A 15,343-nucleotide genomic window follows, 5' to 3' on the forward strand; every position below is an offset into this window, starting at 1 on the left:
TTGATATCCTTGACAAGTAATCTGTGCAAAAACAAGAGCTAAGAATAATGCACTGAAGTTTCAGTCTCAAAGCATTGTGGATCTCATTGTGTTAATACCATAAGAGCATTTTAAATTGCTTAGATCCAACTCACTAATGAAATTCAAACAGAGAAACGTTACCTTATTTGTTCCATACATTTGGTTTTCTCTTAGTACTTCAATACATGTTCTTAATGTCATCAATGACTGATTAATGTTCCCTGCATAAGAGAATATTGAGAAGTTAATTTATTTTAATTTTTCTAGTGCACAACAGTATTTATGCTCATTACTATGAAGATTTTTTTTGCCAAATGTTGCCATTTCTCGTGAAAACCTAACCATAAGAATTAGAGGGATAAGACAGAGGATACAAAAATCACAAGACTCTCCAAGTTTTACATCGACATGAACAGCATTCTGGATGTTTAATCTCAGAACATAATTTACCAGGAAGTAATTACAGGTTGATTCTTGATCCAATAATTGTATGCTGCAACTTCAGACACACAAGAAATAATAAAATCACCCAAATGCCTATCATGAAAGTATACAAATACATGTGAAAAGTCAATATTGGTCAGGACTTTAATTTTTAGAGAAGTAAAATGAGGCTATTTCACAAAGTTAGGAATCAAACAGACCTGTGGCATGTTTGGACAAATTTTCAAAAATTCAAATAAGTAGCCTGTTTAAAAATTAAAAGTGGCAGTCAATTTGTACGTAAAACCATGTGAAGATTAGTTTTATAGCAAGATGGAAAATGTTAGCCAGTCGGTTGTAAAACAAGTTATACTTCAATGCCTATCTTTAAAAAAAAGTTTCATCTGGGACTGCAAATGAGGTCAAAACCTAAAGAAAATTGCCCAAGATCAGTGCTGGTTTGAAAGGATGTCCATTTTTAGGAGTTTGGACTTTTATATCCTAGAAGCCAGCAAGAAAACAACTATGGTTTGTGTTCAAAAGCAAAGCCTTGGAATCTTGTCTCAACCCATCTTAAGTACTCGCTATGCTGCTGCTACTCGTTATCCTTACTCAAGTGTGGACATGAGTCACTTGGGTTAAAAAACACAGAATTTCCCAACTGTAAAACATGTTCAGAACTCCTTACCCAGCATCAGCTTCAGGCAACGACACCTGCCAGCCCACACAGAAAATTGAAATAAAACTAATATCGACAATGTTAAAAACAACAGGTATACAACACAGACACAAAACAAAGTTATCAAGTCAAAAAATATTTGAACTATAAACATATTCACAAGCAATCTTTTGCTTTCCAAAATTCCTTACCTGCCTCTCGCAATCTACTGCCTTCAGCTTTTGTCCTGTAAATTCTCTCACTTCCTGCCAAGTCCACCAGGGACAGTTGGCTCACTACTGTCTGATCCTTAGCCTAAGACGAAAGGAAAACCCAAGCGACTTATATATATCTATACATACACGCACACAAAAAAAAATAGAAATATATACTGTTAACTGGAGGAAGAAGTAGAGGTAAAGGACTTTTAGTGGAAAGGTTTCATACAGCAAGGTCAAAGACAGCAGAAAACTCAACAAACAAGGTTAAGGGGTGGGAGTTCATGGATGAAAAAAAGAAATGAGAGAGAGTGTCATAAAGATGTACAGTACAGAAACAGACCCTTCGTATCAACTTGTCCATGCCGACCGAATATCCTAACCTAATCTAGTTGCATTTGCTAGCACTTGGCCTATATCCCTCTAAACCCTTCCTAATCATATTCTCATTCAGCTGTATTTTAAATATTGTAACTGTACTAGCTTTCAAAAAAGATTTAAAAAGAAAACAAACAAAGTCTTCCTCAGACTATACATTACACTGAATAAAATTTTCAGATTGACTTTATGGAGCTGGACATAAATGACATAAACCTGTAGGGCAATTCCAGTCATTTGTAATGTTGATATCCTAGATTTTCAATAACTGGCAAACAAAGGCAATAAATTAAACTTACCTGAAGGACATTGTCCCCATCAGCATCTAATGGAGCCTGAGCCAACTTGATAATGAAAACACTATGTGAACGGCTCGATTCTCGATTTAACGTGGTGTTAGCTATACGTCGTTTCTTCTGGCCTGCAAAGAGAAAGAGTGCAAAGAACCTGGTTTATAAATGGCAAGGCAGGTAAGAAGAGTAAGGATTGGATTTCCGTCCGGCAATCATGGTTACAAACACAATGTTGTCTACAAATCAACAGCCTGGTTCTTTGCATTCCCAGGTTCCTACATTGCTTTCAAATACCAAATGTAACAAAACATTCTGTACATAGGTTGAGTTTCAGAATATTCTCACAAATGCCAAATAGTTAATTATTTAAATATAATATTTTTAAGATGAACCATAATCACCCAATTTCTAACAACAATTTTATCCAGTTTAAGTAGAAATTGAAATACCAGAGTCATTTTTTGGAATCTAAACTATCTTCGACTACAGGTAGTTCGCCTAAAACACCATATAGTTACATTCCAGCAAAAACTCGCTTTATAGGAATAAAGGGGCCTATGGGGAAAGTGGGGTTAGGGGCAGACCAGCACACAAAAAAAACACTCATAATCACTCAAAGTCTAATGCAAAGTATGAAGGTATAAATCATATTTACTATCAAAAGTAAATTTAACTTAACACATTTAAAAAAGGTAACAGAGATGAGCTCTGTACAGTACCTCTCACAGAAAGCCGCCTGTGCAGAACGGCAGATTTCACCCTACACATCGGCACATGTGCAAAATGGCACAGAGATTCCAGCGCACACATTTATGCATGTGCAGGACCAGTACCCACTAAATTATCTCTATTGCCAACGGAGGTAAGCAATGTCCAAAATGCCGTTCCCTAATTCTTCAGCGAAGTTACAGTAAAATCATGCTGCCAAAATGCGCATTATCCTAGAACCACATGTAAGCTGAAATACATTTGGATGTGGTGCAATTTCATTCTAACTTCATGGAAGATACAAAAACCAATCTGAATACCAAGACGAAAATGACGACAACTAAAGTGCAAATCTCACCTTTCCAAAATACTTCAAAAGCTTCTTCCGTAGACTTCACCTCTACCTCCGTGCAACCAGACACATACATGTTATGATTAGAATCTTCTCGAAGAATTTTCGATTGTGGAGGTCTATAAGCAAACATTGATTACTTAAATCTCAAAGTGATATTAAAAGGAAAGGTCCAACAATGACAATGTACTCAGTATACCAGAAATCTATACACTGCGCCAAAATACATCTCAGGAGCTTTTTTTTTAAAAAAGGTTAGGACAACTACCTAAATTCTAGTCAAAATTTTAGCATAAAAATAAATTGCATATGCATTTTAGGCTTGGGCAGCAGTGAAGAGACTGACTAGTCTAAAACCTTAGTTTCACTGACGTGAATGACAGACATCAAATTGAAAAAACATTTTAACTAAATGTTAAATTTATCTACATGGAAAATACAAAGAACAGTCTAAATACGTTTCTCTTTCTAGTAGAGCACAGACTTTTATATTAATGTATTTCTTAAGAATGGATTCATTTCTTGTTCTACCTACCTGATGATTTTTTAGCTTAACTCATACATTACAGTTTAACTTTGCTGAACTTTAAAATACAATTCATGCATCTATCAAGAAACTGAAATTTTATTGCCTATAAATTGCATAGGACATTTCTAGATTGTTCCAAGGAAGCCAGCTTCAAGTAGGATTGCCATGTCAATTTTAGATTATTGCAAATGCATGCAGGACAATAAATTTGAGCAGGTTACATAACAGCACCATTTTGCTTGTTTAATCTAGAAAAGTGATCCTGGTTCATGAGAAATAAACCAGGAGTCATCTTAAGCAGTGAAGCAGAACTGCAAACAACTGTAGAAATCATCCATATAAAAAAAACTTACCCAGATATTACAAACTTTTAAAGCTGTATTTCAAATTCACTACCGTTTCCAAATACAGTAGATATTGTCCATCATGCACTTTATCTTGAAAACAATTCGAATTGAGTGTATAATAATCAGTATCCTAAAGTGGCATTTACAACCAAAGCTTCAACAATTTAAAGCAAGTAGGAAAATATAGGGTGCCATCTGTGCACCCAGAAACTAACTCTCCACTAATACTTTATTTTGAATGTAGTATTTTGCAAATATGTGTGAAGTGCTTACAAAGTAGAAAACTTATATGCAGTAAGTTACTCTGAAAAGAAAAATGTTCAGGCATACTACAAGTGTGTAGATTAGAGTGGTGCTGGAAAAGCACAGCAGGTCAAGCAGCATCCAAGGGGCAGGAAAATCGACTTTCCGGGCAAAAGCCCTTCATCAGGAATAGCTCTATTCCTGATGAAGGGCTTTTGCCCAAAATGTCGATTTTCCTACTCCTCGGATGCTGCCTGACCTGCTGTGCTTTTCCAGCACCACTCTAATCTAGACTCTGGTTTCCAGCAACTGCAGTCCTTGCTTTTAACCTATATTACAAGTGTGTGTCAAGTTTACTTTATGAAATACTAGTATAGGACAGCAAAAAATTAAGAAGTCAAGAAACCAGTGTGGATTTTTCCATAATCATTTCACATCCTAATTTTTTTCTTCATGCTTCAGCTTTGTAGAACTTTAGCTGGGCTACATTTTGAATACGGTGTGCAGTTCTCATTGCCACAATACAGGATATAGAGGCGTTGGTGATGGTGCCAAACAGGGTTACCAGGATGGTATCTGAATGAACAGTATTAGATATATGGAGAGATTGAAGAAACTTGAATTGTTTCCGCTGGAGCATCGGAAACTGAGGGGTGACCTGATAGAAGCATGTAAAATTATAAAAGGCGAGGATAGTGGGTATATGAAAAAGAAGGGTTTAGCATGATATGGGCCAAATGCAGGCAAATGGGACTAGATTACTTTAGGATATCTGGTTGGCATGGACGAATTGGACCGAAGGGTCTGTTTCTGTGCTGAATATCTCTACGATAGAGTGGATAGAATTGTTTTCCCCGGGTGAAAATATCAAATATTAGGGGAATAGGTTTGACGTGAGAAGAGGTTGTTTCAAAGGAGATGTGTGCAGCTTTTTTTTTTAAAAACAGAGCCTGGAATGCACTGCCAGGGGAGATGGTGAAAGCCAATACAATAACAACATTTAAGAGGCATTTTGACAGACATGAACAGGCAGGGAATAAAGGGACATGGAACACATGCAGGCAGATCAAATTAGCATATTGTCAGTACAGACATGGTGGGCCAAGGTGCCTGTTCCTGTGCTGTACTGTTGTAGGTTTCACTAAGGTAATATTAAATGTTCCTCTCCTTGTATTTAGGCCAATATTGACCCCATAACCAGAAACAGCGTATCTGCATTACTACTTGAGAGATCTTAACATATATAAACTGCACTCCCCTACACTACAAACAATTACTTTCACTGAAGAAGCTGGAGATGCTTCTGAGGCATCCTGAAGCCATGAAAGCTGTACTGTAAGCACAAGCTTTATATTAACAACATAAATAAAAAGGACTAAACTGCCCAAGTTCTGCCCCAACTCAGCATTTCAGGTTATGCTTGGTTGTGCAATGTGCTATTTAAAATAATTGCTCTGCTCAGCCTTCAAACCTCCAAGAACACCTGTAAAGTTGATAGAAATACCCTTGACATCCAAATGTTAGAGAAGAGCTCTTCTACCCCTTAGGATGAATGAAAGCTGACTTTCTGCCAACCACAAAATTCCACCCTAACTAAATAGATATTTGCATTGTTTAAGCGAAATGCATTACCAAGAAAGGAGGGAAAGAGACCTCACAAAGATACACCTGTATTTGCCATCAGGTGTATTTACTAAACAATGAATCAAAACTAAATACTTATCCTCTGGAATGCACACTTTTGCAACCAAGCAAGTTAAAAAATCAAGCATTTATTGGGCTAGCATTGTGTGGTTCCCTGCTACAGGCTAAGCACAAGCAGTGAGAGGCTTTATACATGCTTGGGGCCACTACTGGTCACCAGAACTAATAAGCAATGGGATAGATTGATGGTACTGATCTGTTAGCTAGGAAAGGGCAATATTAGCTAAGATAAAACATTGACCAGGTAAATTTTAGCCAACTAGTCTACCAATTACTCAGATTACCACTGGCAGCTTGTACATTAGAGACGTACATGAACTCAGCGTTCCGCACAGGAGTGCTGTTCCACCTAATAAAGAAACATGGCAAATTGTTACAAAGAAAACCATTAAGTCGTGTTAAAAAAAAGCTGTTTAGTTATGTGGACCCTGACAAAGATGAATGAACACATACTGAAATCTGCTCAATTTTCAAATCTTAAAATTTGTTACATTATAAGGAAGAAAAAGGGTTTGGGAGATTTCAATTCACCTTGAAAAAGTTGGGGCTTGAAATTAAATGGCAGTTCAATAGATGGTAGACGGGATGTTCAAAACTATTTTTTTTACTGACATCTGCAGTGTCCAAATCAATAACAACAATATTGATTGGGATCGGTGTACATTCAGATAACACAAATTTACAAGGAGCCAATTTGGCTGTAGTGGTAGTGGGTGAAAGTAGTGACCCGGAACTGCTTGCAATATATACAAACTATCACCCCGTCTTCTCTCTTCCTGGTCTTGCAAGCACAATAATGTAAGATTTTTCTTTTTGGGTGGGTGAGGTTAAGGAGTGGGAAATACTTAGCTATTTCCAAAAGGAACTTGAAAAGAAAAAAGTCACAGCACACACACGGCAAGTTAATTCAAAGCAATTCAATGTTTTCACACGCCACTAAGATCTAAACTGATGGGTGCACTTAATTACTTTAAAACTTCAATAGGAGCATTAATTTTTTTGAAGCAGACTTGTCATAGGTTACTAACATCGACATTAAGACTCTGGTTTATTCAATATATAAATTAGCACCCATCAACAGTCACTTTGATACTGCTAATGGGAAATGCACTATCAGTGTCTGACATTCAAACTTACATCTTGGGGCAATCAGGAACAGGAACAGTGAGTGAATTTACATACTTGTGTGTGCAAATTGTGGCACCTAATTTATTAGCCTGAACATTACCCCACTCCCCCCTTCCCCCTAACCTCCAATCAGCTAACTGCACAAACAGAAAGCTTCTTCTGGTCCATGACACCTGAGAAAAATGTTAAATGCAGCATCCTTGAAGTTGCGATGAGTTAGGGAATTAACAAATATCAAGTTTGGAATTTGCACATTCTCCTCATGTCTGCATGGGTTCCCTCCAGGTGTTCTGGTTTCTTCCCAGTCCAAAGATGTGCAGGTTAGGTGGATTTAGCCATGACAAATAAGAAGTTACAGGGCCACTTGCTCTTTGGAGGGTCGGTGTGGACTTGATGGGCCAAATAGAACCCCTATCGTGCAGAAAGAGGCTATGATTCTGAGTCCATATCCCAATGAGGTTTAAAGAAAGTCTTATAGGAAAACCTCCAAGAATACAAAACTTACAGAACAATTCCAAGGCGGGCTGGATTTGTATCTGGTGATAGTTTGCCTTATTTCGCAATTCCTAACAGGTTGTACCATACACCTTCAAACCACTGTCCCTGTACAAACATGCTCATCCCAACTTTGTCTATGCAAAACTTAAATATAAAACCCATTTTAGGACAAGTTGACATTCAAGTGAAAGCACATATGAAATTTGTGACAACACATTAATGCAATTCTCCTACGCAGTAAGTTTAGAAGCCATAGCTAAGTATTTAAACCCTAGCTGAATTTCTTGTATTCAATCACAACATAAGTACCAACAAGAAATTGCACAGATTACTTTGCTTTAAACAAACAAAAAAAAAGTTCTGTAAAAATACTTGACATTATGAGCAATTTAATCATTTAAGGAGGTCTTACACTATGTTAAAATGGAATCAAAATCACACCATGATCTTCAAATTTTTTGAAAGCAATACATTGAACCAAGTTTTTAAAAAAAAGACAGTTGCTGTAGTGGCACAATTAGAGGCATATTTGGCACAATTTCTTGTCACAAACTTGTGTGAAAGTATCTCTGGGCTATGTTAGTAGTGGATAGTTGCAACTGGGGTTGGAGGTGGCATAGTTGGCGGCTATCTGCTTGCGAGCAGGGCAGAGTCAGTTAACATGCCCAGGACATATAATTTACAGAGAGTACTCTACCTAGTATCAGCACTATATGGTTGTCAGCATCTTTGCTGAGGCCAAATGCTGGCCGATAACTGAAGGCAGCCTCTTAGCACCAGATAGACCATAACACCCCGTAACATACTTAAGCCCCCAGACTGAACTTTTCAGTGATGGTTGGCCTCCTGCCTCTGTACTCTGCATTTAACTGGCACTCTGAAAACTAAATCAGTAGTTTGGTTAATAATCATGGAGTGACTAAGGCATTGACACAAGGAGGGACCAGACTCAGATGTTCTGCATGTCAAGTTTCAAATTACAGAACAAAAGTGCAGACAAAACATTTTAAAATTGAGCTAACAGTTGATTTGATAGCATATGTTTTAAGTCTCAAGACACTGACACTTCTCAGCTTCTACATACATGGACTCCACAAGGTCACAGTTGCAAGTCTGTCCAGTTGCACACACTTTGAAATTAAATGGATTAATGTGTGGACCATTTCAAATTTGAGACAACAATTCTACTTAGGATACTGATTTTAATGCTTATATTTCAATATTGAATTGAAAACAAAACATCTTCTACAATTTTTTAATCACTTGGCAATGTTTGCATCCTGCAGGGCAAGCAGATTGCAGCTCATTCCTTCTGGCAACATTACAGAAATCTGTTGCAGATCTAACAACCTCGGGTGATACACCTTTCCTTCTCTTTCTTTGGAGAAATAGCGAGCTTCCAGTCATTCCTCCATTGCTATATTGATCTGGTAGAATATTACTTGATTTTATCAAATACATCATGGATTTAGTGAGCAGGCAGGCAGACAATGAAGTGGCACACCATCACAATAGCAATTGTAAAAGTTTTAATGCAACTTACTTTGGTTTGATTGGATCATGTGGTATCTCTTCAAGAAGATCATAAAGATAGTTATTGTAGATTTCAATGTAAGAAACAAATAGACTATAAACACTGTCCTCATCAACTCTCTCAGCTTTGCAGTGCTCAGGCACAGTAATCATATCTGCAAACTCTGGATCCATTTTATGCCTGTGAAAAGAAAATTTTCCAACAAATGTACCACATATTTAGTACTGCTACTGTGATCAAAAAGAGACATCACCTTAAAAAAAATCCTTCGTTTTAGCATTCATTCATGCAAGATTTACATGTTCTTTCAAAACTAGAGAGAGCCTTTAATAAACGTGACAATATTACTGGAGATGTGGATTCCATTCAACTGCATTCCTGTATCTCAAAGCAAAACAGTGAGCATTCTTCATGAGCCCATAAAAATTGCTGTTTGACATTTACACATAATTTTATCTTTATTAAATGCAGCAAGAGTTTGAGAGGCAGTGACACTACGAAAACCATAATGCTATTCCAATAGAGATTAGCTAACTCAATAAGAAAAGGTATCAAATCATGGACATTTCTTTTACATCAGGAAGCTGTTTTCAGTTCGAAAAACACGTAGGAATGGTTGAGGTAAAGTAACAAGTGTTTATGGTTAATTACTGGAATACAAATGGAGTGCACAATAGAAGGTAGGCAAAATTAAGTTCACAACACTATAAAGGTGAAGCCATTAGATCAACTCCTCCCCACTTCCATCGTATCCGCTACAGTAGAAATGTTAACTCTCAATTCGTTTAAAAAAAATAGAAAGTTTTAACAGTAAGCACTCACAGTAAAGCCTGCATTATTAAAGGCACAAATTTGGCATACAGACAAGGCAAGCAACAAATAACCACAGTGTGTAACTGAAGTTAACACGCATTCTCAGTTGTGTTCCAAAGCAAGTTCCAGTCTGAACCCAGTAGGAATTGGTGTATGTCCATTATATGAGTGGGATTTCTGGCAGCAAGGGGACACCACAGAGAATGCTCTCCAGGGTAAGGCACGTCAGGGTGTTTGGGACAGGGATGTCTGGAGGTGATCATGATTTCAGAAGCGAGGAAGAAATAAGAGAAAGTCACTTTAAAGGTTTAAGATGTAGGAGCAGAAATTAGGTCATTCAACCATGTACTCCTCCATTCAATCATAGCTGATAAGTTTTTCAACCTGATTCTCCCATTTTCCCACTGCAACCCTTGATCTTTAAGAACCTTTCCCTGAGTCTGGAGGTTAACATGATGAAATAATCAAGATCATTCCCAAATCTAATAAAATTAAGATTTCATTCAAAGCACTACTTCACACAAACATATAGAGAGGAACCTTGATTATCCAAACGAGATGGCCAGGCACTATTTTGATCAGATCATTGATTTCTCGGTTAATTGATTCAATGCCTTTCCGCTGGGGCTCATAGTTTTCTGCTAAGTCCACTCCATGTTCAGGAGACTAGGCAGCAGCATACCACATGCCCCTCAACTCCGCCCAACACCAGTGAGTCTCCATGTAGCATGTGCGCATGCGCATATACACACACACACACAGACACACAGATATGTTTTTATTGCAACTTTTTGACAGGTTCCACCTTTGTCCTGCACTGGACAATGTTGGAGAGATTATCCGAGGAAAGGGGGGTTTAGGGTACATGCCTATGTGGACCTCCAGGGAAAGTGTGTGGGGAGAGAGAGGGGGCAGGAATTCAGTCATTTGGAGATGATGCCTGGGCTCCCATCAGTCCAGGATTGTTCTCAGCAGCATTTCAGTAAGTTGAATTCATTTTTAATCACTGTAAACAAAAGACGCAATGACTGTTAGAAACATTACTTCAAAGAGCTGCTTCCATCGGGACCTAGAGATCTCCTTTGGATAATCTAATATTTGAATAATTGATATTCGGATAATCGAGATTCCTCTGTAAATGAGTTTGACAGACTTAAAATTTTGCAAAAGGGTTTTAAATGCAAAAAACTGTGCTCAATAAAATCTAAACTTCAAGATGATAAATTGAAAACTCTATTCCTAGACTGAAAAACAAAAATCACAACCAGCGTTCATCACATTGCCTCTTTGTTATGTACCCACTTGGAGGAAAGGCTCTTTGGGATTGTGGAAGACTGGGCATCCCTTTTCTGACGCTCCAACAGAGCATCAACATCACCCTGCACCTCCATTGTATTCTTATCATCTGGCTTGAAAACCTGTGGATGATACAAACAATTCAAAATCATTAAAAGTTGCACAGCTTTCTAAACCTTTGACAGAGCCAAGATTGTGCATGGTAGCAAACTTGAAGTGAGTTACTCAAGTTTGAGCATCCAACAAGCTGTATTTATTATTAGAATATGGGTTACAAGATTTAAGTGGCACCGGAATTACCAAGATCTGGCAGGTTGTAGTTCTATTTAACAATATCAATAGACAGACCTTGTGCAGAACACAGAGTTCTAGGTTGACAAATGACATCTGTCCTCACTGGCATGACAGAACGGAAATGCCTGATGATCTCCAGAGCAAACTATGATGGTGTGAAACTGAAACGGGATGATGTGGAGATGCTGGTATTGGATTGGGGCGAGCAAAGTCAGAAGTCACATGACACCAGGTTATAGTACAAAGGATCTATTTGAAATCACAAGCTTTTGGAACACTGCTCCTTTACCTGAGCGTGCAGAGCACTTCACCTGACAAAGCAGTAGCATTCCAAAAGCTTGTAATTTCAAATAAACCTGTCGTACTATAACATGGTGGCCTGTGACTTCTGACCTAAAACAGGGATATTACACACACATCTATTGCTTCTTAGAACTGACAGAGAGGAACTGAATTCCAACACAAACCCATGCTCACAGTACAGCAATTCTTTCAGATGAAAGGGAACTTCAGACCAATGAACTAGTACAGAGCCCTTTGGCTACTGGAATTAAATTTGTTCAAAGGAATAGAACATAGAACATTACACTACAGTATAAGCCCTTTGGCTCTCGATGTTGCGCTGACCTGTGAAACCCATATGAAGCCCATTTAATCTCCACTATTCCATTGTCATTCATATATTTATCCAATGACCATTTAAATGCCCTTAAAGTTGGTGAATCTACTACTGTTGCAGGCAGGACATTCCACACCCTTACAACTCTGAGTAAAGAAAACTACCTCTGACATCTGTCCTATATCTATCACTCCTCAATTTAAATCTATGTCCCCTCATGCTAGCCATCACCATCCGAGGAAAAAGGCTCTCACTGTCCACTTTATCTAACCCTCTGATCATCTTGTAGGTTTCCATTAAGTCACCTCTCAACCTTCTTCTTTCTAAAGAAAACAGCCTCAAGTCCCTCTGCCTTTCCTCATAACACCTTCCCTCCATAGGAGGCAACATAGAACAATACAGCGCAGAACAGGCCCTTCGGCCCTCGATGTTGCGCCAACCCGTGGACTTTTCTCAGCTCGCCCCCCCCCTACACTATCCCATCATCATCATCATCATCCATGTGCTCATCAAAGGATTGATAAATCTCCCTAATGTGGCTGAGTTGACTACCTTAGCAGGTAGGGCATTCCAAGCCCTTACCACTCTCTGCGTAAAGAACTTGCCTCTGACATCTGTCTTAAATCTATCACCCCTCAATTTGTAGTTATGCCCTTTCATACAAGCTGACATCACCATCCTAGGAAAAAATCTTTCTCTGTCTACCCTATCTAATCCTCTGATCATCTCATATGTCTCTATCAAATCTCCCCTTAGCCTTCTTCTTTCCAACAAGAAAAGATGCAAGTTTCTCAGCCTTTCCTTACAAGACCTTCCCTCCAGACCAGGCAACATCCTGGTAACTCTCCTCTGCACCTTTTCCAATGCTTCTACATCCTTCTTGTAATGGGGCGACCAGAACTGTACACAATATTCCAAGTGTGGCCGCACCAGCGTTTTGTACAGTTGCAGCGTGATATTGTGGTTCTGGAACTCAGTCCCTCTACCAATGAAACCTAACACACTGTATGCTTTCTTAACAGCACTATCCACTTGGTGGCAACTTTCAGGGATCTATGCACATGGACTCCAAGATCCCTCTGCACATTCACACTACCAAGAATCTTTCCATTGACCCAGTAATCTGCCATCCTATTATTCTTCCCAAAGTGCATCACCTCACATTTAGCTGCATTGAACTCCATTTGCCACCTCTCAGCCCAATTCTGCAGTTTATCCAAATCCCCCTGCAACCTGTAACATTCTTCCAAACTGTCCACTACTCCACCGACTTTAGTGTCATCTGCAAATTTACTAATCCATCCACCTATGCCTGTGTCTAAGTCATTTATAAAAATGACAAACAGCAGTGGACCCAAAACAGATCCTTGTGGCACACCACTAGTAACTGGACTCCAGACTAAATATTTTCCATCAAACACCACTTATTGCCTTCTTCCAGAAAGCCAGTTTCTAATCTAAACTGCTAAATTACTCAATTCCATACCTCTGCATTTTCTCCATCAGCCTACCACGTGGAACCTTATCAAAGGCTTTACGGAAGTCCAAGTATATCATGACAACTGCCCTACCCTCATCTACATGCTTGGTCACCTTCTCAAAAAACTCTGAGGTTTGAGAGACACAACCTGCCCTTGATGAAACCATGTTGACTATCTGAAATCAAATTGTTGCTTGACATCCTGGTAAATCTCCTCTGCACCCTTTCTGATGCTTCCACATCCTTCCTGTAATGCGGCAACCAGAACTGTGGGCAATACTCCAAGTGCAGCCACACCAGAGTTTGGTACAGCTGCAACATTGACCTCATGGTTCCGAAACTCAATCCCTCTACTAATAAAGCTAACACACGATATGCCTTCTTAACAACCCTATCAATCTGGGTGGCAACTTTCAGGGAACTACATATAGAGGAATCTTGATTATCCGAAGGACACGGGCGGGGAATATTTCATTCAGTTAATCGAATTCCGATAATCAAATACCGATAACATAGTTTAGCCAAGCATCGGGACCTTGTGATCTTGCCAGATAATCCAATATTCACATAATCGAATGCTAGGGTTCCTCCGTACATGGACACAGATCTCTCTGCTCACGCACACCACCAAGAATCTTACCATCAGCCCAGTATTCTGTATTCCTGTTACTCCTTCCAAAGTGAATCACCTCACACTTTTTCACCTCTCAGTCCAGCTCTGCAGCTTATCTATGTACCTCTGCACTGTCCACAACTCCACTTACCTGAGTTGTATTCACAAATTTTGGGCGGCACGGTGGCACAGTGGTTAGCACTGCTGTCTCACAGCGCCTGAGACCCGGGTTCAATTCCCAACTCAGGCGACCGACTGTATGGAGTTTGCACATTCTCCCCGTGTCTGCGTGGGTTTCCTCCGGGTGCTCCGGTTTCCTCCCACAGTCCAAAGATGTGCGGGTCAGGTGAATTGGCCATGCTAAATTGCCCGTAGTGTTAGGTAAGGGGTAAATGTAGTGGTATGGGTGGGTTGCGCTTCGGCGGGTCGGTGTGGACTTGTTGGGCCGAAGGGCCTGTTTCCACACTGTAAGTCTAATCTAAAATTTACTAACCCATCCTTCTACACCCTCATCCAGGTCATTTAGAAAAATGACAAACAGCAGTGGCCCCAAAACAGATCCTTGCAGTACACCACTAGCAATTGAACTCCAGGATGAACATTTCCCATCAACCACCACCCTCTGTCTTCTTTCAGCTAGATAATTGCTGATCCAAACAGCTAAATCACCCTCAATCCCATGCCTCCATATTTTCTGCAGTAGCTTATCATGGGGAACCTTATCAAATGCTTTACTGAAATCCATTTACACCACATCAACTGCTTTACCCTCATCCACCTGTTTGGTCACCATCTCAAAGAACTCAATAAGGTTTGTGAAGCATGACCTGTCCTTCACAAAACCTATTCAACTTATTCCTTTCTAGAGGATTATAAATCCTCTCTTATAATTCTTTCCCACACTTTACCCACAACCAAAGTAAGGTTCACTGGTCTATGATTACCAGCGTTGTCCCTACTCCCCTTCTTGAACAAGAGGACAACATGTGCTATCCTACAGTCTTCTGGCACTATTGCTGTAGACAATGGACAGCAAAGATAAAAGCCAAAGATTCTGCAATCTCCATCCTAGCTTCCCAAAGAATTCTCGGATAAATCCCATTTAACTATTTTCACATTTTCCAGAATTGCTGACACCACCTCCTTATGAACTTCAATCCTGTCTAGTCTAATAGTGTGTACCTCAGTATTCTC

At 39.2% G+C, this 15,343-nt stretch overlaps 1 protein-coding gene across 6 annotated transcripts in view; it reads right to left on the bottom strand.

Annotated features, from left to right (window-relative positions):
- Positions 1-15,343, bottom strand: part of kif23 (kinesin family member 23) — a 48,634-nt gene that overhangs the window by 19,259 nt on the left and 14,032 nt on the right. For 3 of the 6 annotated variants that reach the window (XM_060853033.1, XM_060853036.1, XM_060853032.1), the window contains exons 6-12: positions 11,150-11,265; positions 9,044-9,214; positions 6,188-6,223; positions 3,058-3,170; positions 1,998-2,119; positions 1,315-1,417; positions 163-242 (exon numbers count right to left, since the gene is read on the bottom strand). In XM_060853033.1, the coding sequence (XP_060709016.1) occupies positions 163-242; positions 1,315-1,417; positions 1,998-2,119; positions 3,058-3,170; positions 6,188-6,223; positions 9,044-9,214; positions 11,150-11,265 (741 nt within the window). The remainder of the gene's footprint in view (positions 1-162; positions 243-1,314; positions 1,418-1,997; positions 2,120-3,057; positions 3,171-6,187; positions 6,224-9,043; positions 9,215-11,149; positions 11,266-15,343) is intronic. The other 3 variants (XM_060853035.1, XM_060853038.1, XM_060853034.1) reach the window with 1 other exon arrangement.

This window comes from Hemiscyllium ocellatum, chromosome 39, assembly GCF_020745735.1.
Source record: "Hemiscyllium ocellatum isolate sHemOce1 chromosome 39, sHemOce1.pat.X.cur, whole genome shotgun sequence".
In the NCBI taxonomy this organism is placed as follows: domain Eukaryota; kingdom Metazoa; phylum Chordata; class Chondrichthyes; order Orectolobiformes; family Hemiscylliidae; genus Hemiscyllium; species Hemiscyllium ocellatum.